We start from the raw sequence: 27,476 nt of genomic DNA, 5'->3' as shown, positions 1-27,476 counted from the left end.
TCAAGTCTAGAGTGGGGCCCTTTCTGAAAAGGATTTCCCCTTCACCTACCAACGGGGACTCGGGGTGGTTAGGCCCCTTTAGTTGGAAGTTATTTTTGTTGTTGATTAATGTGTTTTATCTTTGTAGTTTTTTTGTCTGGAGCTCTGTGGGAATATATGCAAAAAGAGTATCAAGATGTCTAGATGGTTCACACTACTAAAATAATGTCGCTGAATGTTAATGGTCTAAATATGTTAAAGAAGAGGGAAAGGTTATGATTAAGCTAAAAAAGGAGGATGTACAAATCATATTCCTCCAAGAGAACCATTTAACACAGATAGAGCATGGGAAACTTAAGAAATATGGGTACAGACATTCATATTATAGCTCCTACAAGGAAGGGCGCAGGAGAGGTGTTGCAATTTTAATATAAACAAAACTCAATTCGATTATGATAGGGAGATTGGAGACAAGGAGGGGAGATATATTATAGTGAAGGGGAGGTTAGAGAACAAACCAGTGACATTGGTAAATATATACGCCCCTCCTGAAAGGGATAAAAGATTTTTTAAATCTTTGTTTGATGAGATAGCAAACGAGTCAGAGGGGGTCTTAATTTGTGGGGGAGATTTGAATGTCGTTTTGAATCACAAAATGGATACGACCAGTATCAAAAGGACTAAAACACAGGTCACTCGATTTGTAAATATATCACTGGAAGAGATGGGGATGGATGATGTGTGGAGACAATTACACGCTCAGGAAAAAGACTATACACATTACTCAGCTGTACATAAAGTTCATTCAAGGATAGACTATTTCCTTATGAGCAAAGACGATATTTACAGAGTAAAGGAGTGTGGGATTGGAGGGGTGGATATCTCAGATCACAATCCAGTATATTTAGAAATTAATTTGAATTGTAGAAAGCGAAATACGGTTTGGAGGTTTAATGTGGGTCTACTGAATAGTGAGCAGAGTAAGATTATGTTAAAGACGGATATTCGGACATATCTAGAAGAAAACAGCAATGGGGAAGTAGACCCAACAATATTTTGGGATACCATGAAGGCGGTCATCAGGGGAAAGTTAATAGCGCATTCAGCATTGATCAAAAAGGCAAGATCAATTATATCCAGAAAGAATACGGACAGGTTAAGAGAAATGGAGAGGGAATACCAGACTGCGGGAAACCCCGTGGTGTTGGAGCAAATCAAATCGGCTAAGTCAGACATTAATAAAGAACTGTTAGATGAAGTTGAGAAAAAAAGCTTGTTTCTCAAACAAAGATATTATGAAACAGGCCCGCGTGCAACTAAACTGTTGGCAAAACGTATTCGCAAGCAGTTGGCCATATACATAAGATCAGAGACCCCCATTCAAAGGAGTTAACGAATATACCAGAAATCATGGAGGACATATTTTTGGGATATTATAAAGAGCTATATTCACAACCCACACCTGCACCCGAAGCGGAAATTAATACCTTTTTGAATTCATTAGATTTACCCTCAATTGGACGGCTCCAAAATGACAAATTAACAGCTGACATCAAGATGGAAGAGGTGATAGATGCAATAAATTCTTTGAAAAACAATAGAAGCCCGGGCAGCGATGGATACCCTGCAGAATGGTACAAAGTGTTTAGGGAAGAGCTGGCACCGATACTTCTGAGATCCTTCAATTGGACACTTCACAATAATAAGATACCACCATCATGGTCAGAGGCAATAATCACAGTCATTCCAAAACCGGGAAAGGATAAAGAATATTGTGGGAACTACAGACCTATTTCATTATTAAATGTAGATTATAAAATATATACGACAATTATCTCCAAAAGGTTAAACTCATTCATAGGTGATTTGATAGATGAAGATCAAACAGGATTCATGAGAGAAAGACAAACGCATGATATCAGAAGGACATTGCATATTGTTGATCAAGCGAGTAAGAGAAAACAAGCTACACTATTAGTAAGTTTAGATGCAGAAAAAGCATTCGATCGGGTGTCTTGGAATTTTTTGTATGCAGTATTGGAACGACTAGGGTTCAGCAATAAGTCAATACAGTGCATTAAAACATATCAACAACCTAATGCTCGGGTTAAAATAAACGGGAGTTTAACGAACAAGTTCAGTTTGCAGAGGTCGACAAGACAAGGATGCTGTTTGTCTCTGACACTGTTCGCGTTATTCATTGAGCCTTTAGCGGAGGCCATTTGCCAAAATGAAGGAATTAATGGAGTGACAGTGAATGGCACTGTCCACAAGGTGGGGCTATTTGCTGATGATGTCATAGCCTATCTTGAGCAACCACATACATCACTCCCTCAACTAATGAAGCTACTAGAACTATATGGTCATTTATCTGGATATAAAATTAACATCTCAAAAACACAGGTGCTAGTTCTCAATTATACTCCAACCACAGAATTCAAGGGAAAATTTTACTTTAATTGGAATCTAAACAAAATCAAATATTTGGGAATTTACATTACCAAGGAATTGTCTAAATTACATAAAGCAAATTACGGCAAGATCAACGATGTGATGCAAAATGATATTGATAGATGGTCCACTCTGCCACTTGACTTCAGCTCAAGAATTGAGACAGTTAGAATGAATATTCTACCAAGGCTTCTTTATCTATTCCAATCGTTGCCTGTAGAGGTGACTCAAGCTCAATTTGATCGGTGGAATAGGACAATATCTAGATTTATTTGGGGAGGGAAGAAGCCCAGAGTAAGGTATGAAACTCTCCAACTCTCAAAGGAAAAGGGAGGTATGGGTTTACCAAATCTAAAATAATATTTCAAAGCTGCCCAACTGAGATATGCTGTTGACTGGTGTAGGCAAGATTACATGGCCAAGTGGAAAGTCATGGAAAGGGAATATGGTGGGTACCCTATCCAGAATATTTTAGGGGATAAAGAAGTATACAAGAAAACAAAAACCCACATGGATTCAGTCACATTATTTACACTGGAGTTATGGTTTAAATTGATTAAAATCAACAAATTACAAGATGAGATACAGTTATTGAGATGGGTAGCATATGATAGAGACTTTACTCCAGCGAGGCATGACACAGTTTTTAAACTGTGGGTTAACTGGGGAATCGCAGCATGGTGCACTCTAGAGGAAGAAGGGGAGATGGAGAGTTTTCAGGGTATGAAAGACAAGTTTGATTTGGAGAATCATGACTTCTTTAGATATTTACAATTAAGGGATTATTACAACAAACGTATCAGGAGAGGACCCTCCATGGAGGTGAACAGTGTGATTCAAATTATAATCAACGCATATAAAGGGAGAAAATCTAGGACTATATCTGTACTATATCAAGCTCTCACAACTAATAAACACTCAACTACATATATAAAAGAAAAATGGGAATTAGAATTTGGCACAGAAATTACAGAGGAGGACTGGCAGAATATGTGGAAAGTTCATCAATCCTCCACTAGTTCGCGGATACGGAGAGAATTCTCCTGGAAAAATCTGATGCGTTTTTTTATTACACCAAAAATCAAAAATAGATACTCCAGCACCAAACTGTCATGCTGGAGGAAATGTGGAACAGAGGATGTAGACCACTCGCATATATTTTGGAAATGTAATAAGCTAGCGATGTTTTGGGAGATGGTTCATGATGTAATACAAAAGGTACTTGGATATGACTTCCCTAAGAGCTATATGACCCTCTATTTCTGTAATTTTAAAAACGACGATATAGGGCCAAGTGATAGATGTTTGGTTAAAATACTGCTGATTGCGGCTAAGAAGGCAATCACAAGAAAATGGTGCCAGGTGGACGCCCCCACACAAGGACAATGGATGGAAATAGTGGAAGACATTCATACAATGGAAAAACTGACTCATCGATTGAGACTTACAGTACCTCGGATGGAAGACCAGTGGAAGAAATGGACATGGTTTAAGGAGCAAACACGCGACAACATAATTCATGACAACACTTAAGACTGGAAAGTTAGACCCACAGGAAGCTCATGTAGTTCATTTTTTTGTGTGTTTTTTGTTTGTTTGTTTTGAGTTGCCCTGTTGGGCTTGTGTGCAAGTAAATGTAGATAATTCAATTTTTACTTCTGAATACGGATGCCATGTTTGTATTGACCTAAAAACTTCAATAAAAACTAAAGTGATAAAAAAAAGAGTAAACCATTGCAACATTTGCCATGGAATGCAGAATAGCAGTATATGTTGATGTATTGGGTTGGGAAAGTGCTATGAATTGTGTTGGTTTTTTTTTTTTTTTTAATCATACTGAAATAATTGACAGATTTAGAACATGGGGTAGAAAATGAAAAATGTCTAGAGTTTGCATTTATTTGAGTCTTGTTTGTGTTGTTAAAGTTTTCCTATTAATAATCTTGTCTCCTGCTTCTCCAGAGTGGGGCCACAAGTCATGGGGCTCAACAGTCAGCGATGACAGTGTTGGCGGAGAGGGCTGCCTGGAGTCTCCAACTGTCGACTCAAGTAAGTTGCAATCAGCCATCATTGAACAGATTAATATTAACCTAAATAAAGCAACTTACTATTAAACAATTTTGTTATACATAAAGCACACTTAGACCCTCTGACTTGTCAACATTTTACTTGAAATGGCTGTTGAGGTGTGTATGTGTGTTTTAATGTATTCTAGGGGACATCAGTAAAATGGCTCGGACCTCCTCCACTGGAACCATGTCCTCCAATGAGGATGCAGATGAGAAGGATGGGAATGTGGCTTCTTTTGAAACCCCAAGTACGATCTACATATTGTCCTCCATTCTTTTATTAAAGTTACAATGCTGAAGATTTATTCACAGCAAATGTCCTTCTTGATACTTTCTGTTGCTGGCATATTTAAAATGATAGTCACTACTGAACATGGGGATTCAAATCATGAACGTTTTTGTAGTTGCTCATTTTATCAGTTACTACAGGAGTTTAAAAAAAATGATACAGTGCATAGTGTTTTACATAATTGACATGGCAGCTAAATGGAGGAGAATAGTTTTGTTTGCATACAAGGCAGGTAGTAGCAATTATGGAGAAGATGCGATGTTGTCATGGCTCACACGTATATGATAGATCAAGAATCTTTACCAAGGTTCACAATGTTTATCACTAAAACCCATGTTCAACTATTTCTCTTTTTGTCATCCTTTCTAGATGGCAACAGTATGGAGCCTGATGTGGTTGTCTCCACTGGACCTTTCCGTAACATTGGCCTGTCCAAAGCAGCTCAGACACACCGTCTGAGGAAGCTACGGACCCCAGCCAAATGCCGGGAGTGTGACAGCTATGTTTATTTTCAGGGGGCTGAATGTGAAGAGGTGAGGGTAAAATTCTTCATAATGGGGTGTCCGGGTAGCGTAGCTGTCTATTCCGTTGCCTGCCAACACGGGGCTCTCCGGTTCAAATCCCCGTGTTCCCTCCGGCTTGGTCGGGTGTACCTAGAGACACAATTGGCCGTGTCTGTGGGTGGGAAGCCAGGTGTGGGCAAGTGTCCTGGTTGCTACACTAGCGCCTCCTCTGGTCGGGGCGCCTGTTTTGGGGCTGGGAGGAATAGCGTGATCCTCCCACGTGCTACATCCCCCTGGCAAAACTCCTCACTGTCAGGTGAAAAGAAGCGGTTGGCGACTCCATATATATTGGAGGAAGCATGCGGTAGTCTGCAGCCCTCCTCGGATCGGCAGAGGGGGTGGAGCAGCAGCTCGGAAGAGTGGGGTAATTGGCCGGATACAATTGGGGAGAAAAAGGGGGCGGAAATTCCAAAAAAAACCCAAAACAATTCTTCATCATATCCCTAACCATGACGCCTAGCCTGTATGGGCCTTGATGAAAAGTGTTCACTCTTCTGAATGCATCTTCACAACCTTGAAAATTGTATCAGACCAAGGTAAAACTGTATTTGCAAATAACTCACAATTTGGTTTAAATCTGGTAAGTAATATAGATGGCAGAGGTTTGGTCCTCCAGGAAAATTACAGGCAAATATACCGGAGAGTCTATTAAACCCTCTTATCATCTTGTGCTCATCTGACACTTAAGTAGGTTAGGACATCCCTAAAAACTATTTGCAAATACTCTGTCACTGGTCTATTAAATACTATTTATTCACTTTAATAGCTGTATTGAATATAGTTGTTGCTTTATGAGAAGAAGAAATGCCATCAAGTCAGCCAAAAAGCAATACCGAGATAAGTATTACAATGGCAGGGACTCGAGGTGCATGTGATAGGGACTGCAAGTGATAATGAACTACAAACCCAAGCCCGGACAGTTTTAGCAACATCACCGCTTCACTCCCAGGTGACCTGAACAGGTTCTATGCCTGCTTTGAGTGTAACTTGGGACCACCAGACGATAAACAGAATCTTGTTGGGCACTCACTCAACAAGGTAACATCAAGTGACAGAGGCTGAGTTGAGTAAGGGTTGTAAATCTGTCGAAGCACGCAAAGAGGCTACAGGCCTCTCGACCCCGCCTTTACCTGTGACAGGACTGTTCCAATCGCACAAACTGAGGCATCACAGGTGATGATAGTCAGGTAGTCTAGATTGAAGTGGGCCAAAACGGGGTGTTGTGAGCTGGGCTTTCAGTGTTTGCACGGCCTCTGAACACGCTGTGGTCCAGTTTAATGACTCCTCTTTCTTAAGCAGCTGGCGGAGGGGTGCAGTGGTCTGTTGAGTAGTGGGGCAGGAAACTGAGGTAGTAGGCCATCATGCCTAAAAACAAGGCCACCTGTGCAGCTAAAGTTGGCTCTAGGAACCTGTGGATGGCTTTGATGTTTTACTGCAGAGGAGCAATCCCCCTGGCTGAGAGACAGAACCCCACAAAGTCTGTAGCTGGAGCTGCAAAGCAGCGTTTTTCTTCATTCAATAATGATGGCATTTTGGGCGGCACGGTGGCCCAGTGGTTAGCGCGGTCGCCTCACATCAAGAATGTCCTGGATTCGAACCCCGGGGTTGTCCAACCTTGGGGGTCATCCCATGTTGTCCTCTGTGTGGAGTTTGCATGTTCTCCCTGTGTCTTCAGTGGGTTTTCTCTGGGTACTCCAGTTTCCCCCACCAGCAAAAGAAACATGCATGTTAGGGTTAATACTCCTCTCTGTTCCCCTGACCAAGGCAATGGAAAGGACTGGAGTTGGTCCCCAGCCCAGCATGAAGGCAGCAGCCCACTGCTCCTAGCTATACAGATCACAGCTAGGATGGGTTATTTTGCAGTAAAGGAATTTCCCCAAGGGGATTAATAAAGGAAATGTAATTTAATTAAAAAGCTGCTGGCCCAGATGGTATCCCATCTTGTGTCCTTAAGACCTGATCTAGTCATCTATTGATTTTTTTTAATTCTTTATTTTTCACAGCAGTATATATTTCAAATTTTATATCAAAACGAAAACAGTTTCATTTTCCTCTGCCGTTCAGGGGTTTTTTTTTAAACTTACAAGCGAAAGTAAATATATATATATATATATAAAGCGAACTTTATACCGTTTGGGAGAGGTAAAGTGTGTACATTAGACTCTATACGGGAGAGAGGTGATGTGAGGATTCCCAGTTTGTGGTAGGGAGACTGTGAAGGTTCCCGATACATGGTAGGGAAAGGGAGTGTGAGGGTAGAGAGAGGGGGTGTATTAAAATTTTATTAATTCAATATCTTAAGGCCACAAATTTGACCCACTTGGCCCAGAACTTAACAAACTTATTTTTCTGAAGACGTAGGGAAAAAGTAATCTTTTCCATAACATAAATATCATTTACTATATCTATCCAGTCCTGTATTGTGGGGGATCCAGGAAGTAACCAATGCCTTGTGAGTGCTTTTTTACCAGCACATGTCAAAATACCAAATAAAAATTCATCCGGCTGTCCTACCTGGAAATCAGCATTTCCTAAGAATATTGTGGAAAATTGCAAGGACAGATCATTGTTAAGTATGCTTTTCAATGCTTTGTGAAGCTCTGCCCAGAAAGGTCTTATCATTGGGCACTCCCAGAACATGTGCCAGTGGTTTGCTTCCTGAAGTCCACACTGTCTCCAACATTTGGTGTCCATTTAGCTTCTTTTTCCCCATTTTTCTTTAATGTATTCTGTAGAGTGGGATTTTTTTTGTTTGTCATAAGGCCTTTATAAAATCTCGAGATAACGCCATTATTTTAGTCTTTTTGATAGGCACCAATAAATGTCCTCAGTATAGGATCATTAAAGTCTGTTTTAGCTTTAATGTTATGTTCAAAATGATTACGTATCTGGAGAAAACTATAAAAATCAGATTTTTTCAGTCCGCGGTGGTGTAGCGGTCTAAGTATCGGCTTTGTGTTGATGCAGTTGCCCACTGGGGACTGGAGTTCGCGCCTCGGTCTCGTCAGATCTGACTATGGCCGGGCTCGATGAAGCAGCGATAATTGACAGCGCTGTCTTCGGGAGTGGGGGGAGTCGGCTTGTGTTCGTCACATGAATGCCTCCTTCGAGACTGCCAGCCGGAGAGATGCAGTTGGTGAACGCATGCAGTACGAGGGTGGGTGTTTGAATTAAAATAGGGATCGATTGGCCACTAAATTGGGAGAAATCAGAAATAAATTTATATTAAAAAAAAAAAAATCAGATTTTTCAAGATAATATTCTTTCCTCAAGTTTTATAAGTCTTAAGTGTCCCTTTTCTGTTGGGGAATAGAATGTTGTTATTCCTTTTGAAATCCAGGACTTAAATCTATAATCCATTTTATTAGGCTTGAACTCAGGATCATAGATAAACCATTGAATTATTTGTAATGTAGGGCCCAGTTTATATTCTTCTCATCATATTCCAGATTTTTAGTTGGGCGTTAATCCATGGATTTTGCACCTTATCTATAAACCTTCCTAAATTAATGTGAGCCAATACTGCATGAATTGGAGGATCATTCATAATGGAGAGTTCCATATCTTTCCACCTGGCATGAAGTGTTGGGTTACATATGTTGATTAAGGGTTTAGTCTGGGCTGCATAAAAATAATTCTTAGAAAAGAGTAATAAAATTCCTACCTCCCTTGGTGGTTGTAGAGTTTTGAGTTTAACCCTGGGTTTTTTTCCCTGCCAAATAAATCTGGAAATGATCTTATTAAATTCAGAGAATTGTTTTGAAGAAATTTCTATAGGGAGTGCTTGAAATGAATAGAGATATTGTGGAAGGATGTTCATCTTTACAGAATCAATTCGATGACTGAGACCAAGGAAAGAGACAGCATTCCATCTGTGTATGTCGTCTTTCATTTTTGTTAAGAGGGGACCATAATTTATCTCCGCCAATGTTGAGATTTTTTTTGGTAAGAATATTCCTACATATTTTAATGAGTTCTGATCTCAATGAAGGTGGAATTTTTCCTTAAGGTGTTTTGAGGGTGTATAATCAAAAGCCAAAATTTGCGTTTTCTTTACATTTAGTTTGTATCCTGCATATCTACCAAATGTTTCTAGAAGTTTTATTAATTCAGAAAATAAGTTCAGGGGTTTACTTAAATAAATCAAAATATCATCGCTATACAATGCCAGTTTGTGGTCTTCTCCATTTATGCAGATGCCTTTGGCACTTTCAGTCTGCCTTATCCACTGTGCAAGAGGCTCAAAATAAAGTGCAAAGAGTAATGGTGAGATTGGGCACCCATGTCTCAAACCACGCACTAATATAATAGTGTCTGAAAGGTACCCATTTATTTTTATTCGGGCTAATGGTTTATTATATAACGTACGGATGCCCTTTACAAAGTTTTTGTGCAGGCCAAATTTTTCAAGAACGTTGTATAAGAACAGCCAACTCACTGAATCAAAAGCCTTCTCAGCATCCAGACTAACTAAGAGGGCTTCCAATTTATTTATGGTTTAATATGTGCAGTGATCGTCTGATATTATTGTGAGCTTGTCTTTGTGGGATAAACGCAGTCTGGTCATTATGTATCAGCTGGGGAGGGATCTTTTCCTGTCTTTTGGCAAGGATGGCTGTATATAATTTGTAATCAACATTCAGCACTGAAATTGGTCTGTATGATCCACATTCTAATCTGTCTTTTCCCTCCTTTGGGATAACTGCGATAACTGCCTCGCTCCATGATGGAGGCATTTTAGCATCCATTAAAAATGTATTGCAAGCTCGAAGAAGGTTTGGTATTAACTCGAGTCGAAAAGCCTTATACCACTCTGACAGGAAGCCATCCGGACTGGGAGGCCTATTCGCTTTGAGCCTGGAGATGGCGGTGTTTAGCTCTGTCTCAGTTACTGCAGCTGTTATATTTGATTTTGGTCCTCTGATAGAACGGGTAAATTGAGAGAATCAAGAACTTTCCAATTTGTTGCTCGTCCTCTAAGCGGGGTTGTTTGTACAAGGACTTGTAGTACTTTTTAAACGTTTTTTGTATTTCATCTTGTTTATATTGTATAGTCTTAGAGTCCGGGTCCCTTATTTTGTATATTGTGTTATCTGCTTGTTGTTTTTGTGGCTTCCTTGCTAAAAGTTGATTTGATTTTGACCCTGACTCATAGTATTTCTGTTTTGTAAATATCATCTTTTTTTCCCAATTTCCTGTGAATACAATATATTTATTTCATTTCTGATTTTCTTTGTTTTTGTCGTCAGATTCGGTTTTTGCTCCCTTTTATGTTGTGTCTCAAGATCTTTTAATTCTTTATTAAGGTGTATTAGTCTTAATTGATTTTCTTTCTTTTCATGGGCACAGAAAGATATAATTATAATTTTAAGGTAACCCATACTATAGCTGAATCAACCTCTCTTTTATCGTTCTCTTCTAGAAACATTTTTATTTCCTCTCTCATTTGAGTCTTAAGTTGTGGGTTGTTTAGGATACTTGTATTTAGCCTCCACAATGTTCTTCCCGGGTTATCTCTGATATGTATACGGCAAGAGAGAGGTGCATGATCAGATAAGTCAATACTCCCAATATCGCAGCTATGCATTCTATGACGGTCTCTCTTTAACACAAACAAAAAAACAATCTATCCTTGCGTATACATCATGGAGGCATGAATAATAAGTATAATCATAGCCTGATGGATAAAAATTTCTCCAAAGAGGAATATGCCCAATTCTACCATTGGAACATGAATTTTCCTATGTAATAATGTAGCAGACGAGTTTTTTTTTTTTTTTGTTAATCTAGTTTTGGCTTGAGACTTATGTTCCAGTCTCCACCACACATGACAATTCCTGTGGCCCCTATCATCAAATCAAATATTTTTCTGTAAAAAGCAACATTACTTACGGGGGGGGCATAAATGCTACCCAGTGTTATGATAGTGTCATCTATTTTTCCTGAGACTAATGTATATCTCCCTTCCCTGACCGAGACCTCTGAAAGTTGTTCAAATAGTACTTTTTGTGATATTAAAATTGCTATGGCTCTTCTATGACCTGATTTATAGGATGAATAATACATTCTCGAAAACCCCATTCTTTTTAGTTTTTAATGTTCTAATGAAGTGAGACGTGTCTCTTGCAGGAGCACTATCTGTGCATTTATCCTTTTCATTTTTGACAGTACTTCTCATAGTTGGGTTTAAGATCCGATTAATGTTAAATGAAATAACCCAAAACGGAGGCGAGGCCTAGGGCCCATTAACGTCATGATCCGGCCCTGCCTACCATCCTTGATCTGCTACAGTTTGCTTATAAGCCAAAGAGATCTGTGGAAGATGCTGTGTCATTGACTCTGCATACTGTGTTAAAACACCTCGAAGGAAAAAACACCTATGTCAGAATGTTTGACTATAGCTCTGCTTTTAATACCATTGTACCATCTAAATTGGTGTTAAAGCTTAGGGACCTTGGTCTATGTAGTTTCATCTGTAAGTGGTTATATGACTTTCTGACAGGCAGATCTCAGACAGTGGGGGCGGTTACCAGCTACTCATCTACCATAGTTCTCCACACAGGAGAACCTCAGGCTTGTTGCCTTAGTCCCTTACTCGACAGTCTTTTCACACATGACTGTGTTGCAAAACATCATAACAGCAGAGTGACATTTGCAGATGACACCACTGTAATAGGACTGATAAATGACAACCGTGACGATGCCTATAGGAAGGAGGTGGGGGACCGACCGTATGGTGTCACCATAACAACCTCTCCCTAAAATTTTGAGAAAACAAAGGAGATAATTGTTGATTTGAGGAAGTACAAAGCAGTTCAAACACCAGTTTACATCAATGATGTCCCTGTTGAAATTGTGAAGAACTTCATAGTTTTAGGCATTCAGATCTCAGACTCCCTCTCCTGGTCTCTAAACACCAGTTGTGTTGTTATGAAGACACAACGGAGACTGTACTTTCTAAGATGTCTTGAAAAATTCTGAATGTCCACATAAACCCTGGTCTGTTTCTATCAGACCACCATAGAGTGCGTCCTCACTGGAAACATGCTGGTGTGGTTTGACAACCTGACTGAACAGGACCCCAAACAACTGAGAAGGATAGTAAGAACAGCTTCAGGACATGTACACCACCCACTGTAGAAGGAAGGCCCTAAGTATCATGGAGGACAGCAGCCACCCAGCACATGGTCTGTTCTCACTCCTCCCCTCAGGACAATGCTTGCAGAGCATCAGAGGTCCGACCAGCCGCCTCAAAGACAGTTTTTACCCCCAGGCAGCCAGAATAATCAACAGTAGGCCCCTTATAACTTCAGTGATTTATTATTTTGTGGGATTTTGGATTTCTTTTGTTTTTGTTATTTATTATTTTTATCACTTCCTTTTATTTTTAAGGGCTGAGAGCCAGGGCACATGTATTTCTTTGCATTTGAAAGTACATGGTACTTTTTATATGTATGTGACAAAGTGAACCTTGAACTTGACAAATCTGTCATTGTCTTCTCTTCATCTTCCACCAGTGTTTCCTGGCGTGTCATAAGCGTTGTTTGGAGACACTTGCCATTCAGTGTGGCCATAAGAAACTCCAGGGTCGCCTCCAGCTGTTTGGCAGGGATTTCTCCCATGTGGCCAGCTGTGCCAGTGATAGCATCCCCTTCATCATCACCAAGTGTATCTCGGAGATAGAGAGACGAGCACTAAAAATGAAGGTGAGGGAGATGGAGGAAATGTGGTGTCTTTGAAGTACGTTTAGTGTATCTTTGTTGGTTTGGTTTGTGCACTCCCTCTATTCTGATTTTCTCTGTTAATTCGTTCACACACACACACACACACACACACACACACACACACACACACACACACCTCTGCAATGCATCAACCAGGGTATCTACAGGGTGAATGGGGTCAAGACTCGGGTGGAGAAGCTGTGCCAGGCGTTTGAGAATGGCAAGGAGCTGGTGGAGCTGTCCCAGTGTTCACCTCATGACATCAGCAATGTCCTGAAGCTCTACCTCAGACAGGTAGGTTTACAAAAAATATTTTGAAAACCTTAGCTACTCCAGATTTTTATTGGCTTAATTAAGCCAAGTCTTGGTTCTCTGTTTCTCTCTTGGGTAGAGACCTGACCATGTTGATTTTTTTTTTTAAATAACTATATACATAATTGAATTCATCATCTCAGTTCAGGATTGGTCCATCTCCTCTCATGCTTTTTTTTTCTCCCTCTCCCTTCACCCACAGTTGCCTGAACCCATCATGCTGTTTCGTTTGTACAACAGTCTGATGGGACTGTCCAAAGAGAGCCGGCAGAGCGAGGGAGACACCCCAGAGGGAGAGGAGGCCGTGGTGAGTAAGGGACCGGAATTGGTAGACCTTGGCCCAAACACAGACCCCGAGGTCCTGGTGTTTGTGGATAAGCTTGGGGAGTTACTGAAAGACCTGCCCAAAGCCAACTTCGCCACGCTTCGCTACATCACTCGCCACCTGCGCAGGTCAGCAATAGTTTGAAGTGACATTAACTAGTGCATTTCACATGACACCATGTTACAGATCCTGTACTGGATTCATCTTTTTTTTTACCTTTTTACAAAGAGCTGTCATTCATCAGTCTTTTGACCTTGTGTCGCCCTCTTCCTCCCAGAATTGCAGAGTTGGAACAGGAAAACAAAATGAGTCCCAGTAACCTGGGAATTGTGTTTGGGCCTTCTTTGATGCGTCCCCGTCCAACCGGGGCCACAGTGTCACTGTCCTCCCTGGTGGACTACCCCCACCAGGCTCGTATTGTTGAGGCCCTGATAGTCTTTTACACTTCAATCTTCCAGTCCAAACCCTCATCTTCAAGCATCGACAGCCGCACTCCTTCCACGTCAACTCAAATGGTAGGGCTTTTTCTTCTTGTATGTTGTCTTTTTTTAAATTTATTCTATATCATGTCAACTTATACGGAGAGTTCGTATACTGTCTTTATGAGCTGCTATAGGGAAATATTAGCAACCACAGAAGCAGCACATCCATTTCCACAAGAATTTCACAATCATTTTGTGTTCAGTAGTTCTGTTTTCATTTGAATGTGTCATCCATTGACGGCAGTAAAACAAGCCAAAAAACATCAGAAACCAGTAAACATTGTTTTTCTAGTTCCTTGTATGAACTTTAACATTTCCTCTATCCTCTGACTATTATTCCGCTCCCTCCTGGCTCAGAGTGACACAGCAGACGACAAAACAAGAAGCTCTTCTGAAGTGGAAGAGGGAGGCAGCGAGGAGCAAAGCAAACCAGACTGTGACAAGATGGAGGAAGGATGTGGTAAGAGTCCTGGCACTGCCTAAATATGGCCCTAGTGCAAAGTACTCCTGTGGTTATTCTTATAAGTGGGTTACCTCTTGTTGGCATGCAGTTAGCATGTTGAAGGTCATTCCAGTTAACTGTACACTAGTATTTTCAAAGCAGGCTACGTATACAAGTTTTCTCTTTATGGCTTACCTTTTTTCATCACCTTTAAAATCAAATTTTGTCACATTATATGGTTTTTTCCCCCCTAGAAACTTCGCTTTATTGCTCAAGTGTAGTATTTTCCTATGCCCACTCCTTACCACAGCCCCTCTCTGGCTCTCGTTTCCTCTTTATAGGCAGTTCTCAGGGGTCGCTGGGCTCAAGCGAGCAACTGTCTGACTCTGAACTAGACTCCCAACGTCCCCACAGCCTGGTCAAGCAAGAGAGCGAGGTCAGCACAGAGGACGACCAGGCGAGCTGTAGGGACAGTCTGGACCTGTCGAGCCAGTCTATCGCACAGTCCGAGCAAGAAGAAGATGGTCGGGATCAGGAGAGCCTGGAGTCGCCTGGTGGAGTAGACCCCCCAGCACCACCAGACAGCGAGCCCCCAGATGAGGAAGTAGGAGGAGAGCCGCATCTGAGCACCTCCCTGGCGGTGCTAAACCTGAACCAGTCCAACAATAAACATCTGTACTACCCTGTTCAGAGCCTGGCCGGCCTTCGCCTGGCCAGCCTCCACATGGCACACCTGTGTGATAGGAAACTACCTTTGACCAGAAGCAGGGACTGGGAGTCTGAATTTGTTTGACACCATTACAATCAATTGGGGTGTGTTTGTGTTGTATCCATTGTATTAGTAAACGGCTTCTCCAGTAAGATTTTTTTTTTTTTTTTTTTTTTTTGGAATATCAGAATTCAGGAATCTATACTTGAACATGCTTTAAATGCAAGATTAGTGCACTGAATTTGTATGTAGAGCCCCTTTTTTAATGAACGTCAAGATTAATGTAAGTATTTGTTTCTTGTAGATGTGCCAAGTGTGTATTGATCTATCCTGGCTTTGGTACTTCTGTATTCAACCCCCACCATTTCCGGCGCTTGTTGCCATTTCGAGCGATCACTCATTTCATTTGAAGCTGCTTCAGTTTGAACAATTAGAAATGTATTCAAGTTACAATTGGTATATGTAACTATTTTATATATTGCTCTTAAAATCTTAATGCTTGGTCTAGTAGGCTGTCTTGTGTGTGTGATGCTTTTTAAAGTGCTGCTGGTTTTATTTCAGCACTAAATTTAAAAAAACTTACATTTTATTCTTATGATGCCTTGTTTGTATTTTTGTTATAATAAATTGACATTTTAAAGCAGTTTTGTCTGATTGCTTATTCAATATCCTTAGCTTCCCATTTGACTTGTTTGAAGATCTATGTTTAGTTTACAGATAAACAGAAGGGAAGCGAAACTAAAATGAGAAACTGGATGACTCTGTGAGTAGGAAGTGAATATGATCCACCTACATGAATTTCTTCTCCATTAGATATCCACAAGGTAATTTTCATGCATGCTGCATAAAGTTCAGGCAATACAAATGATGTTACTTGCTACTTTGAATATAGGAAAATTCATTTTGAGGACCATAAAGTTTCTAAGTAAAGCAACCACAGCATGGCTTTCCACAGGAAAAAGAAGGTAGGCATCTTATTAATGGGATAATATGTGACTTGGATATACAGTGTAGCAGTTTAATGTGTTAAGAGATCCATAAATGTAGGCAAAATATGCTCCAATTTAAGTATGCATATAAAAGTATTGAAACTAAGATATTGTGATGTGAACTCTAACACCTAGTGACAACAATACCTGACGATATTAAATTCAGGTTTAAGACTTTATTTTACAAAACAAGTAATTGCATAAGAAAACTGACAAAGAACTAAAGGGGGAGGGGGCACGATCAATAGGAGAAACAATCCATGGGCAGGTGACGAAACAGGTAAGATCTTCGGGTTCCTTTAATACCTCATCTGAGCTTGCTATGGAAGAATGGATAAAAGAGTAGCATGCAGTTTAAATTGGTTGCCTTTAGCGGACAACAAATCTAAATTGGCAATGAAAAATTTAAGATTTTTTTCATGTAATGGAAATATTCTCCAGTAAACATCCAAAACATGTAGAATAAATGCTTCTGTAAAGCTTACTTTGCTGTCACTGGACCAGTCTGTATGTTATGTACCGCCCAGCAGTCTCACTAGGTCTGATGATCTTTACTACCTGATATAGTAAGGCAAACAAATACTTTTATCATGGGGAAAACTTTTTCATTAATTTAGTTTCAATTGTTCTGTCAAGATCAAGCTCAATGTTCAGCTATTCTCTTAACTGGAATTTTTCCAGCACATAGCAGTCCCCTGAGGATGGTTAACAAGCAAATCTCTACTGTTAAAAGCTGTGTGAGGTGTAAAATCCAAATATAGAGGACCGACTTTAACAGGGAAAATAAGAGCTGGCCACCAGAGCACTGCTACGTAAGGTTACAAGATTACATATGAAATACTTGCAAATAACTTGTCTGTTTCATAATGCTTAATAACACTGCTCAGTTGTCATCAAGTACAAGTTCCCAAGAAGGAAAAAAAATGCTTTAGTGTTCTGTATTCACTTTAACCAGATATCTGAACTGCACACCTTCAAATGCAACACAAAAGAGAGAGGAAGAGTAACATGATGTGTTTACCTGTCCTCTTTTCAGGCCAAAGTAACGAGCCACAGGGTCCCCAGCCTGGATCCTTGGCAGCTGACTCTCCTTTAGTTTACTTAGATATTAATGTAAAGGGATTAATGTTAATAACTTTTTTAACACAGTTAAATATCAAGAAATACTACATACTCTTTTAAACCAGCTGAATCAAGATTTTCATGTAATGCGTTATCCCAAAATGGGGGTTATAATTGCTTAGATTGATAAAGACGCAAATTCTTTTCTACTCCTTGATCAGATTTTCAACAAACACTGTGTGGTCTGAAAGGATACTATCTTGCCAAAAGCTCGGTCACCTCCTCTTTGGTCATGACCATGTGTTCTGGGACAAGCTGAAACACAAAGAAGGAATGCTTCAGTACTAGAACCCTAATGTCTGTGCCTCAGCACAAAACTTGAATCAGATTATATTTTCCTTATCCGATGAGAGGGTCTAAGGACAGTATGTTGTGTTGCTGTTAAGCCCACTGAGGCAAATTTGTAATATTGGGCTATACAAATAAAACTGATTTGATTTGATTTGATTATATGTTTTTGTGCAATATTCTTGTAAAAGCACTGACAAATAGCAGGCTAAATAATCAGTTGTTCACCTCATGTTCAGTAATGTTGATGAGCAGCTCCTGTTGTAGAAACTGCTCCAGAATGTATTTAGGAGCCATGTCAACTAGAGACTGATTATTGAAAAAAAAATAAGAAAAGAAACATAGACACATGAATAGAGGGATGTGTGTAGACAGCAACATACAGGACATTTGAAACACAGTGAATATAGTATATAAAAACATTAGTATAAGATGCATATAAACATCCAAACAGCTTTCCCTTTAACACAACAGACTTCAGTGGGTAGACTTAATTAGTAGAATATAAAGTCTAAGCAAATTCTGTCACTAATCTTTTACTTGTTTGGCTGATGGTGTCATGCCCATCTGAACAACAATAATGGCCCTTGTGATGTTTTCTTCCTGCATCCTCTGACAGTACATCTTGATAGTCTTGATTCCAACCTTCGGCTCCTCTGATGAACAAACAGAAAAAGAATGGCTTTAACATATTGCCAAGATGTGCTTGTGTCAAAAATCGGCTGCTGGCTGGGATTGATGATGTGAATTATTTAACTTTCTATTGTTACTTTTTTATTAATAAAGCTACCACATTTCTAATTTCAAATATTCTTGATCATTTTGCTTGTTTGATAGGTTTGAAAATATGTGTAGCTAGCCAGCTTTAAAGTTGTGTGGTTGCTCTCTGACATCTAGAATTGAATACAAGCTTACCAGGAAAGAAAACAAACATCTGGTCAGTGGGGTCATCATTGTGTGCAACAAGCACAGTGAGGTCTGTCCGCCTGGGGCGACCTTCACTAGGCTTGTCTCCAAACTGACTCTTGAACTCATCAAGAGTTTGGTCCAACTCGTCCTGGGTAACTAAGTAGCCTCTGTCATGGCACAGCTGATAGCGAGGAAAGAAAGCCAATAAGATGCTTGTAAAGATATGGGGTAAATCAAACCAAACCATAAAAGGGCAGGCGAGACATAACCAGGTAGATGGGTAGCAAAACATTATACCAGTACGAATAAAACATTTAAACGTCCTTGTGCATCAAGCCCACCAGAAACACCACACAGGGACATACCCTGAAAACCTAAACGTTTAAAATTAATAAGGATCGTCAGTTCTTGATATTTCGCAAAAACATCTACCATATGTAACTCCAACAAACATCTTGTCAGCAAGCCAGTAAACTAACAGACTTCCCATTTGGGAAATGTAACAAACCCCCAGCAGACTGAATAGGACAAAACGGAGCCGCGGCTTTAGCTAAACGAGCTAAGTGCGAGTACACACGAGTACTAGTACACGAGTATACGAGTGGTGCGGGGAACGCAGGTTCGATTCCCGACTACTCTCGCTACATAATTTTTAAAAAAAAAAGCTAAACGAGCAGGAGTTAGTATTGGATTATGTCATAAATAGTACGATCTAACCCTACCTGCATGATAGTTTTACGAATTTTCCATAGCCTGTATGTTTCTTCTTCGTCGTCCATCTCGTCTTAACTGTTTGCGTGAGACGGTGTTTATTAGATTTGATTTTTATTATACCAGCTCTTCCTCCGGTCCTGCCGATGCGACGCACGTTTTCATCTACTGGCGAATGTTGATGACGTTGTTCAACAAAGCCTCGGCGCAGCCTCGCGGAGTTTTACCGACACTACCTCCATTAGTACTGTAAAACAAAATGTTTAGTGTTCTGTTATTTTCCGATTTCAAAAATTCGCAGTTGATCACTGTTTGTTGCTATTGTTTCATGTTTGTTATCTGTTGGTAACACGTTATTTCCTAGTTATATTCAAAGAGATTTTAAATTCATGTTTTGGATTTCCTGCACATTTTTGGAGCTGAAGCAAATGGTTCGATGCATAGACTTATAATTTGCATTTTTATAATGTGCCCACATAAAATTTCAGGGTTGAATACTCCACCACATCATATATTACAAATACTAACCAGTGTTTCCACAGATAACCACGACGTCCTATAGGCTGTCGCATTAAAACAATTATATTTTTGTCCTGTCCTGTTTATTCAGAAATTCAATGATTGCGCAACTGATCCTTTTCTTCAGTACTTGTTTCGACATTAAAAATTCCGTTTCCATATAATTTCTTTTGAAAAACACGTTTGTTCGCCTATCTTGATTATTCCTAGTTAGATATCTATGTGGAGAAACGCGTATTTGCATATAATCTACCAAAAAATTACTTTATTAAAATTATCCAGTGTAATGGGGATTTTGTCAATTTCAGAACTGCACCGCAAGAGAAAATTCCAGTTGCACTTGATTCAATTCCTGTGGACTGAGAGTTGCGTCCTACAGTGTGCCTTGAGAGCGAGACTCTCCGGCAACATTCTCTCGGAAACCATGTGACCATCGAGCACAGCCGGTTCACGTATCTTAGTGAGCGGCATATGCAGCTGATAAGGGTTGTTTATATACCCTGACTCGTTCATGGCACTAGCTACAGTGGTTAAGTGTAGGGTTAAGTTGAGGTAGTGGTTAAATGAAGGGTTAAGATGAGGTAGTGTTTACGTTTAGAGTTTGAGTCAGGCAGTAGTGAGTCGTCACGTTGTTTCCGAGTGAAGGTACGTGGAGTCGCTTCCTTTCATAACAAACTGCAGGGCGGTGCTTAAAATCAACGCAACCATCGCAGCATGTGATGGCAAAATGAGGCCACTTTATCGATTATTAATATTTGGGGCTCTGGCGAGCAGTGGAGCAATATTGGCGATGGTATTGTACTATGTTTTTTCTACAACGCTAACGTAATTTTACTGGGCAGCACATATGTACCTATATATCCTGCATGTATATATGCGTTGGGCGGTTCAGACGCTTGTCAGTACATCCGTATGTATTGTGGTGTATGAGTGAAATTATGGGTTATGTCATCTACAGCCTAAACGAGAGAGAATACAAGCGTGGTAAAATGCTACTTTTGAAGGGCTACATTACTAATTTGTGGAGGGGGGAAGCATTGGTTTTCTCAAAAGTGCACAACGCATGGCTAATGCGGGTTGATACTGCATGTATGTGACACGACAGTGAAGCTCAGTCAAACTTGACTTCCGTTGACCGCTGCTGTCAGTAGATAGGCTTAATCTGATTGTAAAACACAATGGCAGGCTGCATTACAAACTTTGAACAGGCCTATACCTCATCTAAGTATTTGCATGTTATCTCTTATGATTTATTCACTAATGTCCTTTTCATTATAATTGTTGGTAATTTATCTTACTGAACCAGCATGTAGTTTACTCTACTATCATAACAGGTTGACGTGTCAAGTTGAATGTGTACGAAACTCTGGGTGAGTTCTGGCTCTCTGGTCCTGCCTGACAAGTTTGGCCACTACAAATGTTGTATAACTATGTATTTCTCCGCAGTGGTTTACAGTTTACACCGTCCTTCATCAAAATATCATACTGTAACGTGCATGGATAAGTAGACACGTTGGGCCTTGACTAACGGGTCGGACCCTTTAGTCGACTGGATAAGTAGACACGTTGGTCCTTGACTAACGGGTTGGACCCTTTAGTCGACTGGTTAACGTTGTCGCTTGCGGAGTGGGAGATACGGGTTCGCGTCCCGGCTGTGGCGGTTCCCGGACTGCCCCCCGAATTCGCTACAATACCTAGCCAGGGCATAGTTGCCCAATGGCGGGCCCAAACTGTACGGTGTGCAGAGATTTGCCAGAATTGATTCTTCCCGCGTCAGATTTGTTGCCAAAACACAAACCCTGTTGTGTAAGGTTCAACTTGACACTACTGAGATGTTGTGTCCCCCCCTATCAAATTTGCCATGAGGAGATGACATGGCACTCTGTAGAAGGAAAGTCAACTGCGCAGCCATGCAGACTACTGCAGCCTACGTTTAGAAAGATTTCGCTGCAAAGACAAGCTTAATGAGCTTGTGAATTATTATTATTATTTGTTTTAATTTCTTCAAGCACTGACAGATTGCAATGATTATCCCCTGAAAATTTTTTGGGAAATGAAACTTCATATTTTCTCAGCAAATGTAGCCAGTTGGGTTCTGCAGGTTTTATACACTTCCAAGTGTCAAGACTGATATAAGCTTTTCCGTCTCCTCCAAATACTGTTGCAACAGAGGTTCATTATGTAACTAGTTTTGTGTAATTTGTGTCATTGTTTTACCTTTGTCCTGACCACATGGATCCCAAAGCTCTCTTGCATACAGACGGATTTAACAATATCCTTATGCTAGTTAATTAGTTCACTGAAATCATGTGGACTGTGGACCACAGTGAACACGCAACTGCAGTGACCATTGTTAGTCAGCAGAAAAGAGACCTATTAGAGAATCACATCCTATCAGTCCTGTTAATGATCACTTGCACTCCATACTTAAAGACACGAAGTTTACATCATAGCCCCGTGGCCTTGTCAGCTATAGGAGGACGGTCCAACGGCAAGGGTTTTGGTGGAATCAATCAAAGCTTTAGAGAAATATTTGCTTTCTGCCTTCTCAGTGGATCTTACTGAAAGGCAGTCATGCATTTGTTGGGATCCACTGTCCTTTTTTCTGTCCTGCTGCAGGCTATGGTAAGGCCAATTAAGATTAAAATTTTGCAAATATTTGATAACAGTATGAGGTTATATTTGGTGTAATGCTATTTTTTCTCTTTTGGTGTTTGGCTTGTTTTCTCTAAGTGAATTATTTGTTGTGGAGGGGGTGGTGGAGGTATTGGACATACAACATGTAATTTCTTTCTAGGTTTAGCTAGTTGTCTTCGATTCTAATAGACACTTTTTTTCTAAGTTACCATTCTGTGACTGCAATTTAGTGAAGATAAAGCACTGGAATTGTTTTCAGGACGATCTATCACACTGAATGCTTGTTCTCTATGACTATCAGAAAGAAATTGCAGCAGTACTTTGCTAGTATCTCATCTTCTCCAAGGTATTTGCACACCAGAAAGTATGCGGACATTGGCATTTGTCTAGCTAGAGACACAATCATATAGCATTAACTGAGAAGGTCCCACCAACTTTTTTTTTTTTGTCTCTGATCTCTCCTCATTCCTTTCATCCTGTACCCTTACCCCTCATCTCTGTCCCCCTTGCAGTCAACCCCAACAGAGGATTGGCAGAGGGCCACATCTATTTATGACTTCTCAGCCACCGATATTGATGGCAATGTGGTGTCCCTAGACAAATACAGGTATTATTAGTGTGATAGGAGTTTTCGTGAAGCCTCACACACCATTAAGGTCACAATTTATAGTAAATAATGAGATACCTATTACATAGATGGTACTGTATGTGCGAGATGGCTGCTCTATGTCAGATCAGTGCATTTCGCAATATATGGCACTAATTAACGGTATAGTTTCAGGAGTACTTTTCCTGAATACTGAAGTTTCTATAATTAATTTTTCTAGTTTTCAACATTGTAGTATAAATCCGTCGATCATTATCGCATGATGTATGTGTCTCTTTGCACTTGCAGGGGGAATGTTGTCATCATGACCAACGTTGCCTCCAAATGAGGCAAAACCCCAGTAAACTACTCTCAGTTTGCTGAAATGCACGCCAAGTACTCTGAGAGAGGTTTAAGCATCCTGGCCTTCCCTTCCAACCAGTTTGGGAACCAGGTAGGCGATCTAAATCTGCATTTACATTTAAACTAATGAACACTAGGCCTCTTACACACAGTGATGTACAGTGAATGGCTCCATAGTGTACATTTAAATCCCTTCATCGGAGGACCCTATTCAAATATTATCTAGAATTTTTTACTCATTCCCCACTAAATCTGAACCCCAAACAGGCAAATTTCAAAACATATTCAACATGACATCAGGCAGCTTGTTTTTAATCTAATAACTACATTGATATGAATGATTTATTCCAGAGGGGCTACTAGTTTATTATGAACAAAAAGGTAAATTACCTTATGTTGATATTCAATATTTAGAGAGAAAAAAAACCCCTACAAACTAACTTTTTGATAAATTGAGGGCTCATAACTCAAGTTAGTAACTACTAACATAAATTACTTTCAGACACTTTAACACCAGCAACTATTTCATCAGAGGTGGCGCATTTTCAAATGGTGGACTACTCATTTTGGAGTGAAATGTTTCCTGTTTTTAAAGTTTAAGACTTTGTAAGCATGCAAGCATCCTTTTTTACGAAGGGTTGCGAAGAAATTAGTTCACTGAATAGCGTCGAACAACGATGCCCAAATGAGCTCAGGGTCTGACTGATGGCTAACATCGTGTCTCCTGTGTTTCACTCTAAGGAACCTGGCAGCGAATCTCAAATTAAGCAGTTTGCCAATTCCTACAATGCACATTTCGATTTGTTCAGCAAGATCAACGTCAATGGGGACAATGCCCATCCCTTGTGGAAGTGGCTGAAGGATCAGCCCAATGGGAGAGGCTTCATGGGAAAGTAAGTAGTAAATGGTCCAGTGACTCCAGTCATTGACTGAACACTGGCAAAGATGAATGGAGCATGCAACTGATCATGCATGAATCTGATCAAATGATATGGTGCATCCCAACAGTTAACATATGTGTTCCTGAATTATCATAATGAACAACATACTGTTAAATATTTTTTTGCTTGCATTTCTAATACAATGTTGGCCAACATATGAATCATTTACACAATAAAGTGGTTATTATTGTGTTCTAACATGTACTGTTTTCACCCCTGCAGTAGCATCAAGTGGAATTTCACCAAGGTAACACAACATCAGTTATCACTTGATGTGGACCTACTGGTCACACCCACTGTAAAACTGTAAAAGCGATGTTTACAACAGCCTTAACCATTAAATGGTTTTGCTCATTGCGTTGCACTGTTGTCATTTTCCTTTTCCTTTTTTCCCTGTAGTTTCTGATCAACAGAGAGGGGCAGGTGGTGAAGAGATATGGACCCTTGGATGATCCCAGTGTACGTTGAAAATGTCTCTCATTTTACAATATGCTTTCCATTATGTGCTCTCATGCTACCATGTGATACCATACTTCAATCTTGCTATTCAAGTGCTATTGCCATATAAGAGAGCCATGGAACATGTTATCTCCTATTATCAGTAATTAACGGTGCTACGTGTAATGTTTCTGCTCTACTGAAGGATAATATGAATAGTAAATATTGTCAGGGGCTGTTGAATGACATTGATTGAAGCAAAGTAATCAACTCATAGCTTCCCACTTCATATTTCACAGAAGTCAGGCCAGCTAAGTCTGTGTTTGTTATTCTTTAACGTGCAGAAGACTGGACGTGCACTGGCAATCCTTAGCAAACAATTGTAGCGATCGCAGCAAACAATATCTATGGAAGGCATTCCAAAATGACAGATGTTGGCAAACGGGTTTTGTATCCACTGCCTTTCTAACTGAATTCGTTAGTCTTGCCGCTTTGATTTGTTGTTAATCACATTGCTGAGTGATAGATGTTATGATTCAAGTAGAATGATGCATAGCACTTTTAATACAGGCCAAGAATCTATGGTCACTGGTTTCACTCTCTTGAAATTGGCCAGCTGAATTGAATTGAGAGATTTGGAATTGTCGTTTCTGTGCCATCCCACTTAACCATTTACATTCGGGGGCGTCCGGGTAGTGTAGTGGTCTATGCCGTTGCCTACCAACACGAGGCTGATCGGTTCGAATCCCTGTGTTACCACCGGCTTGGTCGCATGTCCCTACAAACACAATTGGCCGTGTCTGCGGGTGGTAAGCCGGATGTGGGTATGTGTCCTGGTCACTGCACTAGCGCCTCCTCTGGTCGGTCGGGGCACCTGTTCAGGGGGAGGGGGAACTGGGGGGAATAGCATGATCCTCCCATACGCTACGTCCCCCTGGTAAAACTCCTCACTGTCAGGTGAAAAAAAGCAGCTGGGGACTCCACATGTATCGGAGGAGGCACGTGGTAGTCTGCAGCCCTCCCCGGATCAGCAGAGGGGGTGGAGCAGCGACCAGGACGGTTTGGAAAATGGGGTAATTTGCCAAATACAATTGGGGAGAAAAACTAAAAAGAAAAAAAGAAATTGGCCAGATGAATTGATTTGAGAAAGATTTGGAATTGTCGTTGGTGTGCCATCCCACTTAACCATTTACATTCAATTATGGATGCAATGAATCTCAGTCGCTACTTTTTCTTTCTTTCTTCTCAGGTGGTGGAGAAGGATCTTCCAAAATATCTTTAATTCCATAATGACCGACTGATGGCTACTTACCAATACTCTCCGCATCCATCTCTCCCATCACCATTTCCCTTCCTCCTACACCTCTTCAAGTATTGCTGGATGACGTTGGGTCCATCCCAGACCAGTGACGGTCTGTCTGTAAACCCGCCAGGCGGACAGGACAGACCTGATGAGAAAGGCGTGCAAACCTCCTCGGAGGATCCTGACGTTTCGTTCAGTTGATACACTAGAGAAAGAGGAGGGAGTCTTAAAACCTTCCTTAAAGTCCATAACTGACACAGTAGTAGCATAATTTTATTAATAAAAGCCATTGAGATTTTGTTAAAAATCTAACAATTTGCCTTTGTATGTCGTGTTTTTTAGCAACGCTAACATTTCTGTGCATGAGATTAGACAGACCTTTGGTGTTTTGGTGTGACTTTTTTTTAAAGGGATATTGATCGATTCATTCTGTCTGATGAATGTCAAAGTGCCAGATTTTATCTTAATGGAAAATTCAGGTTCTATTTGCTAAAAATTGTCAAGAAATAACTCATCAATGTTGTCAATTACACTCGCGAGCTTTTTCTGTTGTCTGCTAGAATGAATTCCACTGCTGTCTGTTGGACACAGGAACACAGGGCACTTAAACATTCATGACAGCTGTAATTAGGAGTCCGAAATATCATTTCATATATCCAAAACGAATATTACACATAATACTGTCAGATCTGATATTTTATCAACCATTCAAACTAACAATTTCGGTTGACAAAGTTGACAACACAGTAGCATGAGGTACTGTGATTGTATTATCAACATCAGGAGCTAGCAGCACAGACAATTGACTCCTTCACCCACCCAGGGCAAAATGCATGTAAGAGACCCTTGCAGTTGTGGATATTTATTACATGTGATATATATCACATGTATATTTATTACATGTGATATATATTATGTGTATATTTATTATATGTGATATATACAGTGTTTACTGAGAATGTTATTAGGAGAAATCTGTTTTTTAACATTGGTGTGATTGAATACCAGAACAAGTCAAAATGTATGTCCTTTCAAGGGTCACTTTAATAGCTTCAGATTATATAAAACTTTTCAGGCTATTAATCTGTTTTGTACTGCTGACAAGAATGTGCCTATCGTGTTTGGTTTTTTTTTTCCACCCAAGAAACACATTCAACTGTCAGTAAACCATACTATGTTAGACCACATCTGCTTTTTGGATTTGGGTGAAAGTAGAGCAGTCTATAGCAAAGTAACCCCTGGGATCAGATAAATAGGAATGCGGTAATTGGCTTCTTTCTGTAATGAATATTCTCTGCTCTGTGTAAGGAGCTGGCAACCGCATA

General features: G+C 40.2%; 3 protein-coding genes across 7 annotated transcripts in view; 2 read left to right on the top strand and 1 right to left on the bottom strand.

Annotated features, from left to right (window-relative positions):
- The window catches only part of arhgap45b (Rho GTPase activating protein 45b), a 36,867-nt gene extending 20,885 nt beyond the window's left edge, over positions 1 to 15,982 (top strand). For both annotated transcript variants that reach the window (XM_056276568.1, XM_056276569.1), the window contains exons 16-24: positions 4,393 to 4,479; positions 4,646 to 4,747; positions 5,158 to 5,321; positions 12,869 to 13,057; positions 13,232 to 13,369; positions 13,590 to 13,840; positions 13,990 to 14,227; positions 14,552 to 14,654; positions 14,978 to 15,982. In XM_056276568.1, coding sequence (XP_056132543.1) covers positions 4,393 to 4,479; positions 4,646 to 4,747; positions 5,158 to 5,321; positions 12,869 to 13,057; positions 13,232 to 13,369; positions 13,590 to 13,840; positions 13,990 to 14,227; positions 14,552 to 14,654; positions 14,978 to 15,429 — 1,724 coding nt within the window. In that variant the 3' untranslated portion in view covers positions 15,430 to 15,982. The remainder of the gene's footprint in view (positions 1 to 4,392; positions 4,480 to 4,645; positions 4,748 to 5,157; positions 5,322 to 12,868; positions 13,058 to 13,231; positions 13,370 to 13,589; positions 13,841 to 13,989; positions 14,228 to 14,551; positions 14,655 to 14,977) is intronic.
- Positions 15,983 to 16,182: 200 nt separating this feature from the next.
- On the top strand, positions 16,183 to 26,466 carry gpx4a (glutathione peroxidase 4a). 4 transcript variants are annotated; one of them, XM_056278039.1, is made up of 7 exons: positions 16,183 to 16,310; positions 23,033 to 23,127; positions 23,416 to 23,560; positions 24,211 to 24,362; positions 24,633 to 24,657; positions 24,810 to 24,869; positions 26,098 to 26,466. In XM_056278039.1, exons 1-7 carry the CDS (start codon positions 16,287 to 16,289, stop codon positions 26,128 to 26,130), a joined length of 534 nt encoding a protein of 177 aa, XP_056134014.1. In that variant the 5' UTR covers positions 16,183 to 16,286; the 3' UTR covers positions 26,131 to 26,466. The 4 variants fall into 4 exon arrangements, with proteins under 4 accessions (XP_056134014.1, XP_056134015.1, XP_056134012.1 ...); XM_056278040.1 differs by lacking the exon at positions 16,183 to 16,310 and adding an exon at positions 20,378 to 20,528; XM_056278037.1 differs by lacking the exon at positions 16,183 to 16,310 and adding an exon at positions 20,558 to 20,676.
- polr2eb (RNA polymerase II, I and III subunit E, b) lies at positions 16,458 to 19,522 on the bottom strand. Its single transcript, XM_056278036.1, has 8 exons — positions 19,376 to 19,522; positions 18,660 to 18,834; positions 18,285 to 18,400; positions 17,973 to 18,053; positions 17,653 to 17,711; positions 17,356 to 17,434; positions 16,820 to 16,892; positions 16,458 to 16,654 (listed from the first exon to the last, which is right to left on the bottom strand). Exons 1-7 carry the CDS (start codon positions 19,430 to 19,432, stop codon positions 16,827 to 16,829), a joined length of 633 nt encoding a protein of 210 aa, XP_056134011.1. The 5' UTR covers positions 19,433 to 19,522; the 3' UTR covers positions 16,458 to 16,654; positions 16,820 to 16,826.
- Positions 26,467 to 27,476: the final 1,010 nt, after the last annotated feature.

The sequence above is a fragment of the Lampris incognitus genome, chromosome 3 (assembly GCF_029633865.1).
Source record: "Lampris incognitus isolate fLamInc1 chromosome 3, fLamInc1.hap2, whole genome shotgun sequence".
NCBI lineage: Eukaryota > Metazoa > Chordata > Actinopteri > Lampriformes > Lampridae > Lampris > Lampris incognitus.
This window is presented reverse-complemented; position numbering and strand designations above follow the sequence as displayed.